This window comes from Seriola dumerili, unplaced genomic scaffold (assembly GCF_002260705.1).
Source record: "Seriola dumerili isolate Sdu_G_001 unplaced genomic scaffold, Sdu_1.0 BDQW01000113.1, whole genome shotgun sequence".
NCBI classification, from domain to species: Eukaryota; Metazoa; Chordata; class Actinopteri; order Carangiformes; family Carangidae; genus Seriola; species Seriola dumerili.
In genome coordinates this window covers 1,119,903-1,135,426 of record NW_019174368.1, presented here as the reverse complement: position 1 = coordinate 1,135,426, position 15,524 = coordinate 1,119,903, and the positions used below count along the sequence as shown (strand labels likewise).

General features: G+C 43.0%; 1 protein-coding gene across 2 annotated transcripts in view; it reads right to left on the bottom strand.

The window, feature by feature from the left end:
* LOC111223664 (neurabin-2-like) overlaps nt 1–11,846 on the bottom strand; it is a 30,719-nt gene extending 18,873 nt beyond the window's left edge. Inside the window, exons 1-5 of one of the 2 annotated variants that reach the window (XM_022747893.1) lie at nt 11,761–11,846; nt 5,334–5,738; nt 4,453–4,661; nt 4,004–4,348; nt 3,167–3,868 (exon numbers count right to left, since the gene is read on the bottom strand). In XM_022747893.1, coding sequence (XP_022603614.1) covers nt 3,167–3,868; nt 4,004–4,348; nt 4,453–4,661; nt 5,334–5,652 — 1,575 coding nt within the window. In that variant the 5' untranslated portion in view covers nt 5,653–5,738; nt 11,761–11,846. The remainder of the gene's footprint in view (nt 1–3,166; nt 3,869–4,003; nt 4,349–4,452; nt 4,662–5,333; nt 5,739–11,760) is intronic. The other variant, XM_022747894.1, reaches the window with a different exon arrangement.
* Between the last annotated feature and the right edge of the window lie 3,678 nt (nt 11,847–15,524).

Sequence of the window (15,524 nt, the reverse complement as noted above, 5' to 3'; positions counted from 1 at the left end):
GTTTATGCAACACAGGCCCTCTGATGTGCTTTGGTAAGTATTTGAAAAATGTTTCTAGCCGTGCAGATGTGCATGTCATAAAGCTGGAACACAGTTTGAAGCAGACGTCAGCAAAGAAGATAAAATTAAGTTCTGACAGATGGACGACAAGAAAAATTCAGACTGAGTCATATCTGGTGGTGACAAGTCTTCGGGCGTTGGCATTCTCCTGGGTTATAATTTGGTGGAGCTGAGGGAGACGCTGGCAGAAGAAACCCTCTCTAGGATGTACATTTCAAGCCAATCCCACCTCTATCTCATGTTCGGGCAGTGATGGCACTGTAGTAGGAGGCCAGGTAACAGGTCTTCAGATGAAGAGAGAATTTGATGACTAATTTGAACTAGTTCAAAAAATTTAGTTGAATTTGCCATGTAATCCTACAAAAAGGCTTTATACAACTTTGATGCAGCGGTACCCCCCCCCCCCCCCCCCCCCCCCCACCTGACTGGGCTTTGATGTGTAAAATCAGGAGTTGGTCTTTTATGATTTCAGCGTGGATCAGGTGCTTCTCTAAACTCTTCAGCTCATATAAATACACACGCCAGGTGGTTTTTACATCCAAACAAAGACCTGCTCTGTGATTCTTATCAATCAGCTTCCCCTGCTTCAGTGTGTGTGTGTGTGTGTGTGTAGGTGTGTGTGCCTCTTTCAAGGAAAACAAACACACCCTGCCACATTCCAGCTGCTTTTTACAGACTCACAGAGGTGGCCTTGTACACAACTCAGCACAGACAAATCCGCCGAGTGTGTTCATCGTCATCCAGAACCGTCAAATAACAAAAAAAAAAAAACTTGCTGCAATGTCACGGCGTTAAGGAAAGTTTATAACATGACGTTTCTGTTGAGTCAGGCCGGAGACTTGTTCAGCGCTGGAGGAGGTCTGAGCTCTCCTGGCTAACATTTGCTTGATGAAGTTACTCATGATGTCAGAACAATAATCACCGACTAGTTTTGAAATTGAGTAATAACACCCAACATGCCCGGACAGTGAGTCTGCTGATTGTCTTTTCTGTTGCCTGCAGCAGAACACCTCTCTGAACACGCAGCACAAGTTACTGGTTCAAATCCAGCAAGGAAGAGCAGTCACACTGTCACAGGGATTCATTCTCTCCGTGTGATGCCATGTTGAATCCTTCATGGATACAATTACAATGTACTCCATTCAAATATGAATTTGCAGCGATGCGCACAGAAACAGTAACTGCAGTCTGTTTTTATTCCAACAGAAAAAATTATGAAGTATGATTGCCACATACTGCACACGCATCCTGATCCTGTTTGCACAAGGCAAAAACCCAACCATCAATTTCTTACTTAAACTATGAAAACGGTTTTATTACCGACTTCGTCCTGGATGTGACTGCAGGCTCGCTGTTGTCTGTGGCTAGGTACGGTTGATGTAGCTTTAAAATAAATCTCACTGGCTGGTGCACATTGCTCACAGTGAGAGTACCCTCTGAGGAGATGAGGCAGAGATAGAGAAAGAGCTGAGGGAGGCAGCTGCAGGATGTGAGCCTTTGCAAAGTTTCAAAGCAAGCAGCCTGCAAACAGCTGAATCACTTTAACTTACTGTAAATGTCCAGCAACCAATTCTTTATCTTAAACAAATACATCTTTGTATTTTTTTCTTAAAACTGAAAATAGGGACATTTAATAACAATAATGTTGGTTTTCACTCACTGATTATAAAACATCACGTTTGGACAATTGTGACACTTTATGTGTGTGTTTGTTTGCTTAATTCTGAGAACATCTGGCTGCACATCTGTAGCACATGCCGGTTTGACATGACTGGCTGGGCAGCTAACAGCGGCAGTTACCTTAGTCGCAAACAGCACTGCCTCAGACCACAACTCCACTTTTAGCTGCGCTGTGTGGCTAAAGACGACTGTGGTCAAATGTTTCAAGGACCAAGAAAATGGAAAGAATTTCTTTTTGACCTGACGCCTGCCCTGAAATAAAACACATTCCTCCTTCGACCACCTGCACAAGTGGACATGGCGGAGGAGTGTGATCTTGACCGTCAGTGTCCAGTACGTATGTGATGTGTCATTTCTCACAATATTATATCCTTCCATTTTCTGTTCTTACGTGGTATATTATCACGTTATATTCAACGGTCTCTCTCAGGAAGTGCGTTGTTGATGTGACAACTCTGTCATTGCACGGCTCAACTAGCTGACTGCCGCAGTGAGAGGGAAGGAGGTGCGGTGGGGGGTTGCGGTGAGGGGTGCGGTGGGGGGGCTCTTAGTGGAATCGAGCAATACAGTATAGAGAAGAGCTTCTGTTGAATCAAGATCTATGTTCAAACACACACACTAAAAGCCGAGTCAGCAGGATATACTGTGGCGAAATCAAAGAGCGAAACCCCCCCCGCCCCCCCCAGCAACTCGTACGTGTGTGGGTGCGTGTGTGTTAAGTTAAAGAAGGAGGAAGTCAGTGAGTCTTTTCAGTCATTTCCTTATTCTGTACACTTTTTCTCTTTTAGCTCCTATGGTATGGTCGATAGCAGAACACATACAGGGACTTCACCAGTGTCCTATACAACAGTCTGACTCCATTAAAGCTGCATTAATTGATTTGACATATAAAGCTGTCCAACATGTTAGCGAACTGTTTAAGCATCCAGCACACACAGGGGCAACATCAGCATTCCTTGGCTACGAAATGAATGTATATCGCCTTTTCCTTTAGCCGTGTTTTGGTTTGTTAGGATTGATGAGAGCAGTGAGAATGAACAGATCAAAATTTCCCCATCACCCCCCGTGTGCTCGGGATATTCACTGTCCCCAGAGGATGTATCCTAATACTCCTGGTGATTCCTTGGCCTTTTAACTTCCACGTGTGCAGAGGAAATATAAAAATCTAATCAGGCAGACTGCTGTAAATTTTAAGGAGCTTTCTTGCTCCCCAGAGGATTTCTATCCAGTTATGTTATTAATGAAGCACTGGAGTGGAAATGACCACAGCTGAATATTGAGGTCACAGAGGAGTTCCCTAAAGAAGGAGGCGCTCAGTACTGGCTCCCCACAGACCTGACATCAACTGGGAACTGTCAAAGCTACAAATCCAATCATGTTTTTCACAGTGTGTTGAGAAGAGTAATGACATCCTACAAAAACTCACCTTGATTGGCTCAGTGCTAAATTGAATCTTCCTATTGGACGGCGCGGGCTCCTCTTCCTCAGGGAGGCCGGCAATCTCAGAGCAGCTGGTCTCCGGCTGATACGCCTCCTCATCTTCCTCATCCTCCTCGTCGTCCAGTTGGCTCCCTCCAGAGTCCTCCTCCCCAAGCCCGCTGTACGCACTGATATCCACCAGATCCCCCTCCGAGTAATCCTCCTTCCTCGAGCCATCATCATCATTCTCGTCCTCCTCTTCCTCTCCTTTCTCCTCCTCCGAGGGAGAGGAACCTGGAGGTTCTTTTTCTCCGTTTTCCAACGAGGCGTGAACCTCCGCCTGCACCAGCCTGGACCCGGCCTCAGACCCCCCGGTGGAGTCGTCCTGCTCGCCAGCTTGCGGCTCACGTTCAGGGGCAGCCACTGTACTCGAGCCCCTGGCCTCAGTCGCTGTTGGATGGGCTTCCGACTCCGGCTTGGCCTCTGAAGAGGAAGAGGAGGAAGTGACGGCCACTGAGGATGACGAGGAGTAGGAGGAGTTGGACAGCTGGTCTCCTGACTGTCCGAACGCTTCCTTCTCCTCGCTGGCCACCACTCCCTCTACGCTCCTCTGCAGAGAGCCTGTCATTTCTGGTAGCTCTGCTCCTTGAGTGCTCACACCTCCTGCTGTCTCCACCTCGGGGTCCTTACCTGGAGGCAACACCTTCGCCTGAGAGAGAGAGAGAGAGAGAGAGACAAGGAGAGATCATCGATCAATTCATAGCTTTTGGTTAATGCATTTTTATTTCATCAGCTTTCTTTCTTGATTTCCTGCATTTTTTAAAGTTAAGTACACCCCCCACACCTTCCTGCTGACAGCCTCCCCTCTGGCTGGAGGTTTGGGCTTTGGTGCTAGGGCAGGGGCTGACCGACGCTGGGGGAGGTAGAGATTGTTTTGCAGTTCGCCCTTCTCAAACACGGCACTGAGCTGGCTCACAGTGGGGCTGACGGCCTCACCGGGCCCGACTGAAGCCGCAGCAGCAGGAAGAGTAGGGGGAGTGGGAGCGGGAATAGGAGCAGGGGGGTCGTCCAGCCGGTCCAGAGCCTCAGTGGAGCCATTAAAGCGAGCCACAACGTCTAGACGGCTGCCCTGGAAGCCTGACGCCCGCTCCTTCTTCAGGAGGATCCGGTTAGTGGCCGCTTGCTTCTCCTGGAGGAGACGGTCAGTCAGTCAGTCATTGATTTCTGGATGACCTGATGAAATAAAAAGTATTTACACGACACACAAGTGAGTAAAACAAAGAGCCTTCTGACCTGTAGAGTCCGCTGCTCAAAGATCCTCCTGGTCTCCTGCAGTTTGGAGAGACCCATGGCGGAGCATCCGCCCTCCCCACCTGCCTTAGAGTCAAACCGGTTGACCCTCTCTGAGACCGTGCCCCCGAGTTTGAGCAGGGCGCTGTGGTCGACGTTCTCGTTGAGGCTGGATGCTCTCGGCAGAGACAGTTTAACCGCCTGATCTTTACCTGCCAATGACAGGAAAGCTCATTGAAAACCTTCCATGTTCACACGACTTAGGTGCATGACTTTCACTGTTGTTTCTGACACAGTTCAAACCAAGTTGACCACAGTAAGAAATGTCCGACAGGGAAATGAAACAAACACTTGAACTTTAGAGAACTAATGTGGTCTTGTGCACAACAAATTTCAGCAGTTACTAAGTTAAGTACTATAACTGATTGAGATAATGGCCAAAGCTAAAAAAGAACCAGCTGTAATAAACCAGAACAGGCCTGTAAGTGAAAGTGAAAGTGCAGCTTAGTGTAACTTGAGTTAATCTTCCTTCCCCTTACTGTATTGCATCAGTGTAGATGGTTTTTCATTCTGTATGTTAGTGGACAGTTGTGACTTTTCTTTCACCTTTTCATGCTAAAATATTCAGAACAAATACTTTCTAAATATTGTCCAAAACAAAGGACAGCACCAATTCAAAGAAAAGACTTAAGTCATAAAAGTAAGCTTTCTGTTTTATTTCACTCCTGTGTCATATGGCTCGATTATGTTGTAATAGACAGGAAGTGGAGCCTGAAGTAACCACAGGTAATGTAACTAATATTTTATTTTCTTCCAGTTGTAGTTCCCCTGACACTGTTGATGTTAAAAGCTTTCACAGAGATCTAACCGCTGAGACACCTTACCAATCATTTTGGCTCCGTCCTCCTCATCACCAGGAGACTGCATCTGCATGAACATGTTCTTGATGCGGTGAACGTTTGATCCGTATCTCCTGCCCCTCCCGGTCGGGCGGGGCAGCGGGGCGGGTTTTGAGGCGGGCTCAGAGCCTCCGTTCGCGGCATTGTTGAGGTGGTCGGTGGCCTTCTTCAGCGCCGCCAGCCCCGCCTCGTAGGCATTGCGGTGGGGTGAGGGACTCCGCAGGTTCGAGCTCCCGCTTCCCCCGCTGCTCCCACCCGACGCCCCGTTGCTCCCCGTGGCCGACGGGGGCTCAGTCTTCATCATGTTTGGTAAATCAGATCCTCCCTGATGAACAGCAGGTCAGCAGGGATGAGGACGGCAGCATCCTGGAGCTGTTTGACATTCACCTCCTGAATCACACAGAGAGAGAGAGATCGATCGATTACATTTGTGATTAATCATTTTCTATGATATCTAATCAATAATAATAGACGTCCATAACCCAAAGCACTAAACAACTAATTGATAAATAATTGATTGAGAAGAGAAGAGAAGAGAAGAGAAGAGAAGAGAAGAGAAGAGAGATCGGCTGTTTGAGGTCAGAGGTCACAGTGACACAAGCCAGAGCTTGAAATTATTATTATTGTAACTAACTTGTTCAAACTAGTGATGTTTTCTCCACAGACTGAGGCTCCTGCTCTGTGTAAAGTGTCAAAGTATCCACATGCACATAATATATAACACCACGTACTTCACTCCTCTGATTGGTCCAAATGATTCTCTCCTGCTGTACTCAAGAGAAGGACTGTGACCAGGCTACAGAGAAAAGCAGCAAATTCTCACATTTAAGAAGCTGGAACCAGCGAATGATTGCCATTTTTGTTTGATTAAACCGATAAAATAATTAATCAATTGTCAATTTGCTGATGATTAATTTTCTATCAGTCGACTAATGGATTCATTATGTAAGCTCTAGTCAAAAAGAACATAATCTGCATTCAAAACTGCATTTATCGTTGGTAAGACCGCAGTGATTGTGATGCTCCATGTGAGTAGATAAATTATTTTTTAATTGACAAAATCTAAGTAATTTTTGGGGCATTTGTGCCTTTTTTTTATTTTTTTTATTTAGAGACTCGACACCTAACAAAGAATGACAGAAGAGAGAGAGGGAGGGGACTGATGTGTTAATACAGGTCCACAGCTGGATTCGAACAGAGGATGTTGCGGTTCACAGTCAGCGCCTCAAACCACAAGAACATCAGGTTGTCGCATTTAAGAAAGATTTCAGTCATAAATGCCAAAACCTCTGACTGCAGCTTCCCAAATGTGAATATTTGCTGGTTACATGAATACCTTTGGGTTGTTTACAAATTGGGTTTTTCGGAAATTGTGATTTTTCGCCATTTATGTTGATGACTATATATTGATTAATCCAGAACATAATTGTAAGATTCATCTATAATCTATAATAAACCTGCAGTACAACAGAAAACAGAGGAGAAAATTGTATTGAATTTTAACCTTTGATAGAAAAATAATATTGTATAAGCAGAAAATGAGCAACACTATTGCCAAACATGACATCAAATAGCATCACAACTGCTTCATTGTGTTTTTCATAACACCCACATGGCGCTCCAGGAGCCGTCAAAATAATCCAATTAAAACGATGACGCACTGTGACCTCACATGACATGTGCAGCTTCGTGTTGCTGCTCTGAATGCCAAATTTACTTTGTGACAAAGTCAGTGTGTGAATAGAGAACACTCCCGTGGTCCCCATATATCAAACTGTTTTCTCATGATCACAATCTAATTTACTGTGCTGCAGCTGTCAGGTCTGCGCCGTGGTAACGACTGATGTTTTAATCAGGTTTGAATTCTAGTTCTGCATTATAATCGCTGCAGCATTCAATATGAAGCAGCATTCAAAGCCACAATCTCAAGAAAACCTGATGAAAACAAACACGACCAAACACAGAGAAAAAGAGAGGTTGATATGAAAATGTGAGCACAGTCACAAAAATCCTACTTAGAAAGCTACAGGTCTCAAGAAAAGTTTATTTAATCATGACTATTAGATAATAAAATCATCATGAAAACATAAACAAAGCATGTTGTGCTCTAATTAGCTGAACATCATCTCTAAAACGACACAGACGTATATATGTCTATGTAAAAAAACTCTTTCAGTGCTAGCTACCTAGCTTGCTTCATTGCTTTCGTTGCTAGATTTTGATGATTTGAAGGAATGCGAGATGTTTTGTGACTAGCTTACAAAACTCAAGACAGCAAGCTCAGCAAACCAAAAAAAACATGAAGGGAATAGTTTGACAAAATATTCTTATTCCCTTCTTCAGGGATACTACTCACATGTCTGTTCAGTTAGATTAGCATGACACAGAAACTGGACACAGGGGGAAACAGCTAGTCTGGCTCTGTCTGTCTGGGCCAAACAGTCTTCATGGTCCCTAATAAAACAAGGATCTACTCAGACGATTATTTAATCAGATGTGGACGGAGCCAGAGACGGCGCATCTCATTTTTCCAGCAGACTGTGGGATTTGTGTGAAAATTCACAGCTGAGGTGTGAAGATTCAAACTGTGGTTTCACTTAAGATTGTCACCATGATACAAACTGTACTTCCTCTAATTCAACACTTCTTAATACAAAACAAAAGCCTGAAGTCTGAAGAAGTCAATGTACAGCCTTCGAATTTACTGCTTTCAGTCTAAACAAGCCAAATACTAAAGTCAGATTTTCCACTCTGGTTTAGACCAAATGAGGCTGCTCTGCGTGATGTCATCATTAATTAATGGTGTGTTTGGTTGGTCCAACTCATAGAATCACAAATAAGTCACCACAAATTGCCCTAATGAACAGACTTGTACAAAACAGTGAAATTTCCATTACATTTTGAGATCTGTGTCCTGTGTGTGTGTGTGTGTGTGTGTGTGTGTGTGTGTGCGCGTGTGTGTGTATCTGGGGTAAAAACCACTTCAACCATTGTGAAAATTGAGTGGAGTGAGGCTGTACATGACCACATTATAAACCATTAAAGGCTTACTCCAACGATTTAGCATTTAGCATTGACTTACAAGGGACAGTCTTATCTGAAATAACCGCCGTCAAATTTTAAGCAAATTTTTCAGAGAATCGGCAAAGAAAATCTGAATTGATGAGCGTTTCCGTCCACTACTGTTAGTTCCATTAAACCTCTGCAGAAGAAAATGATCCAACGAGATGATGTGATTAAAAGAGCACCAGTCAAACCTTATTGGGCAGAAAATCAGTTCACACATATTTGACATTTTCCTCTGCTGCTGTTTCTCACTCCTCCAGTGGAGGCTTGAGTGACAGACAAACAAGTCACACGCCTCATGTCTGCCACAAATTATCCACTTAGTCTGTTTCCATTACAATTTGTTGCATTTAGTTTTTTTCTTATACACAAACATTTACACTCTTAGCCAAGCATAAAGAGTTTTCTGCGATATTTTTGGACTTTTCTTTGCACATATTGAAAAGAGGAGGATAGAAATGCACGTACTCGTGAATGTCAGGGTTAATTTCTCAGAGTTTAGAAAGCGTCTTTAAGAGCCACAGAGAAAAGGAGTGCACCTTTGAACATATATTTAAACAGGAGTTTCTCATCACTGATTCATCTGCCAGCACTTTCTCAAATAATGAATTCGTCTTTTGGTCTGTAAAATGTCAGAAAATTGTTTCTTGTTCAAATAACTGATTAATCAACTAACAGTTTCACTGCTTTCTGACAACTTACTCAAAGGCTGCACAAAAAACTACTTGTGCAAACACTGTGCAACAATATGCAGAAATATGCATCTGAACTGAGAGTGGGTAAAACATGTTGAATCATGTTGCTGTTTGTCTGGCAGTAGGCCTATATGTCCATGGCAACGCTAACAAACTGCATGTTGTTGGCAGGATGTTGCATTGTTTACACGATTATAGCGTTTTTAAGGATGTAAGACCTACGATAAACTAAAAGCTAAAATAAAATAAACACTGTTGTATCCTGGATAATGTAGGAAAGGTTGATTCCGTTCCTGCTTGGTCCCACACTGACTCCAGATGGCACTGCTGACCACGGCAGGACCAACAAACACACACACATATATACACAAACAAACTGCAACCACAGTATGTCTTGTGACACTGTCTTGCTAAATAGTAGATTCTCACACACCAATCATGTGAACTTAAGTGAGTAAATGCAATGTAAGGCAAATAACCTTAACAGACGCCTTCAGAAATACACACACTGTCACACGGGCGCACACACGCACACACACACACACACATACGCAGAGCTAATAAAGGTCCTGGGCTTTTTCCTGTTATTGTTAAGATGAAGTTGGTGGCTCCTCGTCTGACTGATAAACACAACCTGACATGAACAAACCTGGAAAACACAACACACAACAAGCCCCCAGTCTCCACAAATCCATCTTAACATGACGGACTATCCATCTCTTCTTTAGTGGTGTTGCTACCAGTTGCTAAATACAGTATGAGCATAAGCCCAGATTTCATTTCATCTTTCCAAGAACAACTTCATCTGTCTGCCGCTTCCCCTAATCCCTTGCGGTCTGCAGTTGCTTCCTGTCATTCGGTCTTACTCCTAGCTGTGCTTTGGTTCTCCTGTTTGCGGATGGAGACATTTTTTATGCATCTTGGTGCCGTTATTTGCATCATTCATTGTGCTCGCAGTCGTTAACATTCCTGACATTGATTTGCCTCAGTTCCTCTGATCCGCCTATGTCACTGCACTTCCCTATATTCACTTCTGTGCGTACCGACTTATCTATTCTGTAACTACATTCCTGTGCATTGTGTTCAGCCGTAGCCTCCAGATATGGAGAAGAGCTGCCTTTCTCCTCCTACGGATGTTATACACTCACTGTCTCAGTCAGCTCAATACGATCTAAAATAAATACATAACAGCACAACCACCGCTCGCCTGCCTGCACCAATCATCCTCACCTTATGGAGGCAAATGACTATTGACTTCTGATCTATTGATGGGAGGTCCCTGAACAGCCCCTCCCTTCACTGAACACAGGCTACACCACACACAAACAGCCTCCCTTGTGTTTTTCTAAATGACATGGGAAGATGTGTGAAATGTTTGGGTGGTTTGTGTGCCAAGAACGACCATGCATCATCATACATTGTAACACTCAGGACTTCAGGTCTGTGCAACCAGTCACATCTGTCTTTGTTTGTGTGTGTGTGTGTGTGTGTGTGTGTGTGCATATTCAGTGTGGTCAGCACGTGACCCACACTGCAGCCACCGGTGTGGATTGCTTCCACACGGGCATGGTTAATATGCTGCCCGTCCAGACATGAGTAATAATAAGTCTTTAAGTCAGCCATGCCTGCACAGCATCTCCGCATCACTGCTGGTCTATGTGCGTCACGCACGCAGTTTTCCAACACAAGGTACATTATGACAACTACAATGACTCCATCTATTCACACCACAATCCCCGCATCTGTGGAGGAGACTCCCCAGCCCCGGCCTAGTGCAAAGGTTCATTCTGGCAGACACACTGCGTGCTCCTGCTCCTGCTCCTGCTGCTGCTGGCTAGACAGAGGCATTGTTGGCATACCCGACATATGCTGCTCGCTCCGAACTTCCACCCGAAAACATCCTTTTTTATGACGCTGTTTTTCTCGCAAGTAAATCTTCATCAATAAATAAAAATTGACATCCGCTGCGAATCATAATGTGCGGCTCATTAATTCAGCGTGTATGTAACACACGGAGGAGCGTTTACTACGTCTAAAAGGTCAACTATTATTTGTGGTTCGCGTGTTGTCCCTCTGTTACCCTTACGTCAAAAATACACTCGAGCGGACGGGGGACGTGCACCGTTCTCTCATAAAAGATTGGATTTTAAATTGTAATGAAGCACATATTGATGAATCAGTCGCAGGCCGAATTCTCCAAAAAAACCTCGACGAATCAAAAGCAGGTTTCATTCACACCCTCGGAGGTGTTTACCTCTGCAGGTGAGCACGGACATTTAAAACGGCCAGATTTGCAACGGACTTCAGCGTGACGTTCTTCGTGGAAACGTGAGGACGGGGATCGAGAGCTCCGGGTGTATTTTTTCCTACTTCGGCGTATCACGTCGTTAATATCCAGCACACAGGCTGCTGCCGATAACCGTGAACGGTTGACGCCGTCTGGTTATAACGTGTCACCGTCCGGTTTAGGACCCAGAGGCAGACGGTCGGTTTGGCAGGCCCCGCTGGCTGACTGCTGCGCTGCGTCGCTTCCTTCCTGCAGCCTCCCCTCTTTCACAGACAAACGGCAGATTTTTTTTTAACGCAGAGTAAACATTGTCGAGACCGAGACCATCACAGACTCCCGCGCCGCTGCGGCCCGTCAGTCATACCTTATATTGCAGTTGGTCGGAAACAGCCCGGCGCCCGTTACGATCCGTGGTGGATACAGCCCATTGTCCTGCTGCTGCTGCTGCTGCGAGTGAACAGACTGAGTGCCTGCCTCCCCCCCCTCCCCTGCTCCTCCCTCTCCTCCTCCCTCTCCTCCTCCCCCTTCTCATCATCTGTTTTCCTCCATCTCTCTCTCTCTCTCTCTCTCTCTCTCTCTCTCGCCTCCTCACCCCTACTCTTCAGCGTCCTTTCCCTCACCCTTTTCCCTTTTCCATCCTTTGCTCCTCTTCCTCCTCCTCACCTCTCGTTCCCATCATCATTTCTCATTTTTTTCTTGTGTTTTATGTCTTTTTTTTGTATTTTATTGTTATTGTACAGCACTGTACTTTTTTAAAACGCGCTTTATAATTTAAATTGGATTGGATTGGATCAGGTGTAGTAGAAGTTTCTCTCCCCCTACATGGCCCATTTTTTAAATGATTTTAACATGTTACCGCTGGTTAATCCTCTGACAGACTGGAGGGTGTCATTTACTGTCATTATGCAATTTGACTGGGAAGTCAACAGTCCACTGGCCTCATATAACAAGCATCCTATGACTCACTGTCTGAACTCACTGCACACCTGCTTTGGTGGCTCACTGACTTTTACAAGGTGTTTGCCAGAAATGGCAACTCAGTGCAAGTGACCTTCCAGGTGCAACATGGAGATCAGGCGACCTCTGCTGGCCGAACCAGCTAAAAACACAACTACACCACTACAACTACAGCTGTGCAGGTAAGTGGAGCAAGAAGTACAAATATACAGAAAATGGAAATACTAACCTGTAGGCTACTTGACAACAGTACTTGAGTTAATTCAAATACCTTTTAGCACAGGTAGGGTTAAACATTTAAGGAGACACTTCACCAGTTTTATCCATAAAAGCATACTATGTTCCTGCAGTACAGGAGGCTGCAGGATCAGGACCACTGTCCAAGGACCACATTTCTAGGACCCTAGTTTTTTGTGTGTGCCACCTAGAGAATTGGTAAGGGGTAGGGTCAGTTAGGCAAATACAAAATGGATCTCTGGTACGGATCGGGCGGTGAAGCCACCCAAATACTACTTTCTGTCTAATGACTTCGTAGGTGTCATGAAAAACTACAGGGTCCGAGAAATGTGGTCCTGAAACCTGCAACCTCCTCTGACGCAGAGACATGCAACTAAAAGTCAGTTTAACTTTTTATAAGAAGTTTTCCAAAATCTGAGAAAACCCCGGTGATGTCATTGTGATGTCACCAGGGTTATGAGTTTGGGGATGGAAACTACAAATTTATAACATAGAGCCTGTGCTACAAACACAGGGAGTGAGTTTGAATAATGCAAGCTACTATATTAGGACAGCAGGGTCTTATTGAGTTGTATTATGGGAATTGTAGTCTAGAATGATCTTTTTTTCAGTGTGAAGCGCAATACTAATTTACTTGATTATCACTTTAACATCTGGGTCCTTGTGTTCAATAATTTTGATGACTGTTCAGAAAGGCTACACTAAAAGTAAGACATTAAAACTGTGTTTAGCTGATTCTGTGTAATGAATATTTTCTGTAATTTCATTGTCATGTGAAGAATTTTTCACATATTCCATTCAACTAACATACACCTGCACCAGTGGAAATAAATTCACTATCAATTTAAGAAACACAACTGACATACTTAGCAGCATTTCTTTCACCGTGCAAACACAATACATTAACAACCATAATATCTACACAACTACACTATGTGGCTCTGGATAAAACAAAGCAAACAAAAAACAGTCGTGTTTTACTTTGAAACTTTTCACCGGAGGTGGTACTATGCTATATTCTGTTCTCCTTGGCGTGTATTAACCTATGGTATTAACTGAGCTGCATGAGTTAATTGTCATCAGTGTTCACTGACATCCAGTGGTCACAATGAGGAACTGCAACACTAGATTAAATTTGCAGCAAACACATCAGAAAAAGTATTTAATGTAATTCTTATAATTAACAACATTCACACGATTACTGGTTATAATTTTACTTATAAAGAACTGTGTCTGATGTGGAGCACAAACTACCGCAGATATTCTTGCCAGCATCAAATCAGACATGATAGTACACTTCCAGTGACATCATTTCAAAATAAAACAACTAAACTAAACCTGTCGGACAAATAATGATTATTGTTCTCTATCGGTCACAATTAAAACTAATATTTATATGGGTTATTATTTTTCTCTTAGAATGATCAAGAATTGTAATAATGGTCATGGTAGTATGTAAATGCACTTAGTAATTGTACATTTATACATTTGTTTAATCAAACAATTAGAACCCAGCACCATGTAATGCTTTCCAATGCACAACCTTTGTGCAGATATATCTGTTGTATCAGGCGACTAAAGGAATCATATTTTAGTTATCTACAAATTCTGTGGTTAAATTCATTTCTAGCTTGAGTACAAATTTGGGTTTTTCTCTCTAGTCAGGAATGCCACATGCAAGTTTATTTTTTATTTTTTAAACTGTTGTTACTTGTAATGACTGAAAGAGAAAAAGCATGAATACCAGTAACAAAGCTATGGTAAGCAGGTGTTAGTTACATCTGAGCCTAATGTAGCTCAAATGGCTATAAGTTAAAGACATTAAAGACACAATGACAACTGTATAAAACTTCTAGTGAGAATATAACTGCAGTGTAAAACTTTGAGGTATTTAAGTTTCAGTTTCCTTTTTCAAATTGGAATTTGACAATATCAGCTTCTCGCATCAATATTCAGTTTCCTTTTTCAGCTTTGATTTTCATTTAATTGATTACCTTAACTACTAAAATACAAACAAAATAATTTATATGCCATTTCTCTTTTAATTTTCAATTTAATTCTTATTATGGATAAAATTATCCACCATTGTGAAAATGATGGACGATTGTGAACAGAAAACACAGTATGACCTCTGAACCGTCTGTCAAGCTGTAGTAGACAGATGTGGACAGAAGAGGGCAGCAAAATAAAGTTTATCTGTAGTACGGATGACAAATCCACCGCATCAAACACATGACACTGAATTTTAGTGAGACAATCCTAGTTAATGTATCCATAATATTGAATATAAAAATTGTACTTAAGTAAAGTACTCACCACTGTAATGATGCATATTTTGTTTCATACTAACTCAAACCAGAAGTTGCTAAAAGATGTTCATCCAAAAAAGAAAAAAGGAAAAAAAAAAGAAAAGACAAAAAAAAGCAGAATCCATGAAGGTGTACCAGTTGCAAATGCTTTAATTCATTGATATGGCCACATGATCAAATACAGATGATAGATTGGTGTGAGTAGGCACAAACAGAGCTGTGAGTTCTCTGGGTAGAAGTAGGCACGAACATTATACCTGGAAAATGACTCCATTGTGCTGGAAAATGTAACATGGAGTGTTTATACAGTAACCTCTGTTATTCAACACTCCACACGAGTTCTGTTGTGACCACAGGAGCTTCTTCTCAAACGCTGCAAAGCTGAACTGAATGCGTCTAGAGCTTTTCCAGAAAATGAATAACTGCAGCTGAAGATAATTTCCTCATCAAATTAAGTAAAACTTCAAACAACATACATCAAATTTCAACACCGGGGCTCTAAAAATCTAAGCGAGAAACCTACTGTAATGTTATAAATCTTTTCATGATAAACATTTCTCCACTGTAATCATAAATCTATTTATATACCAGTCAAACCAGTCAGACCAGCTCTATGTCTTCCCTT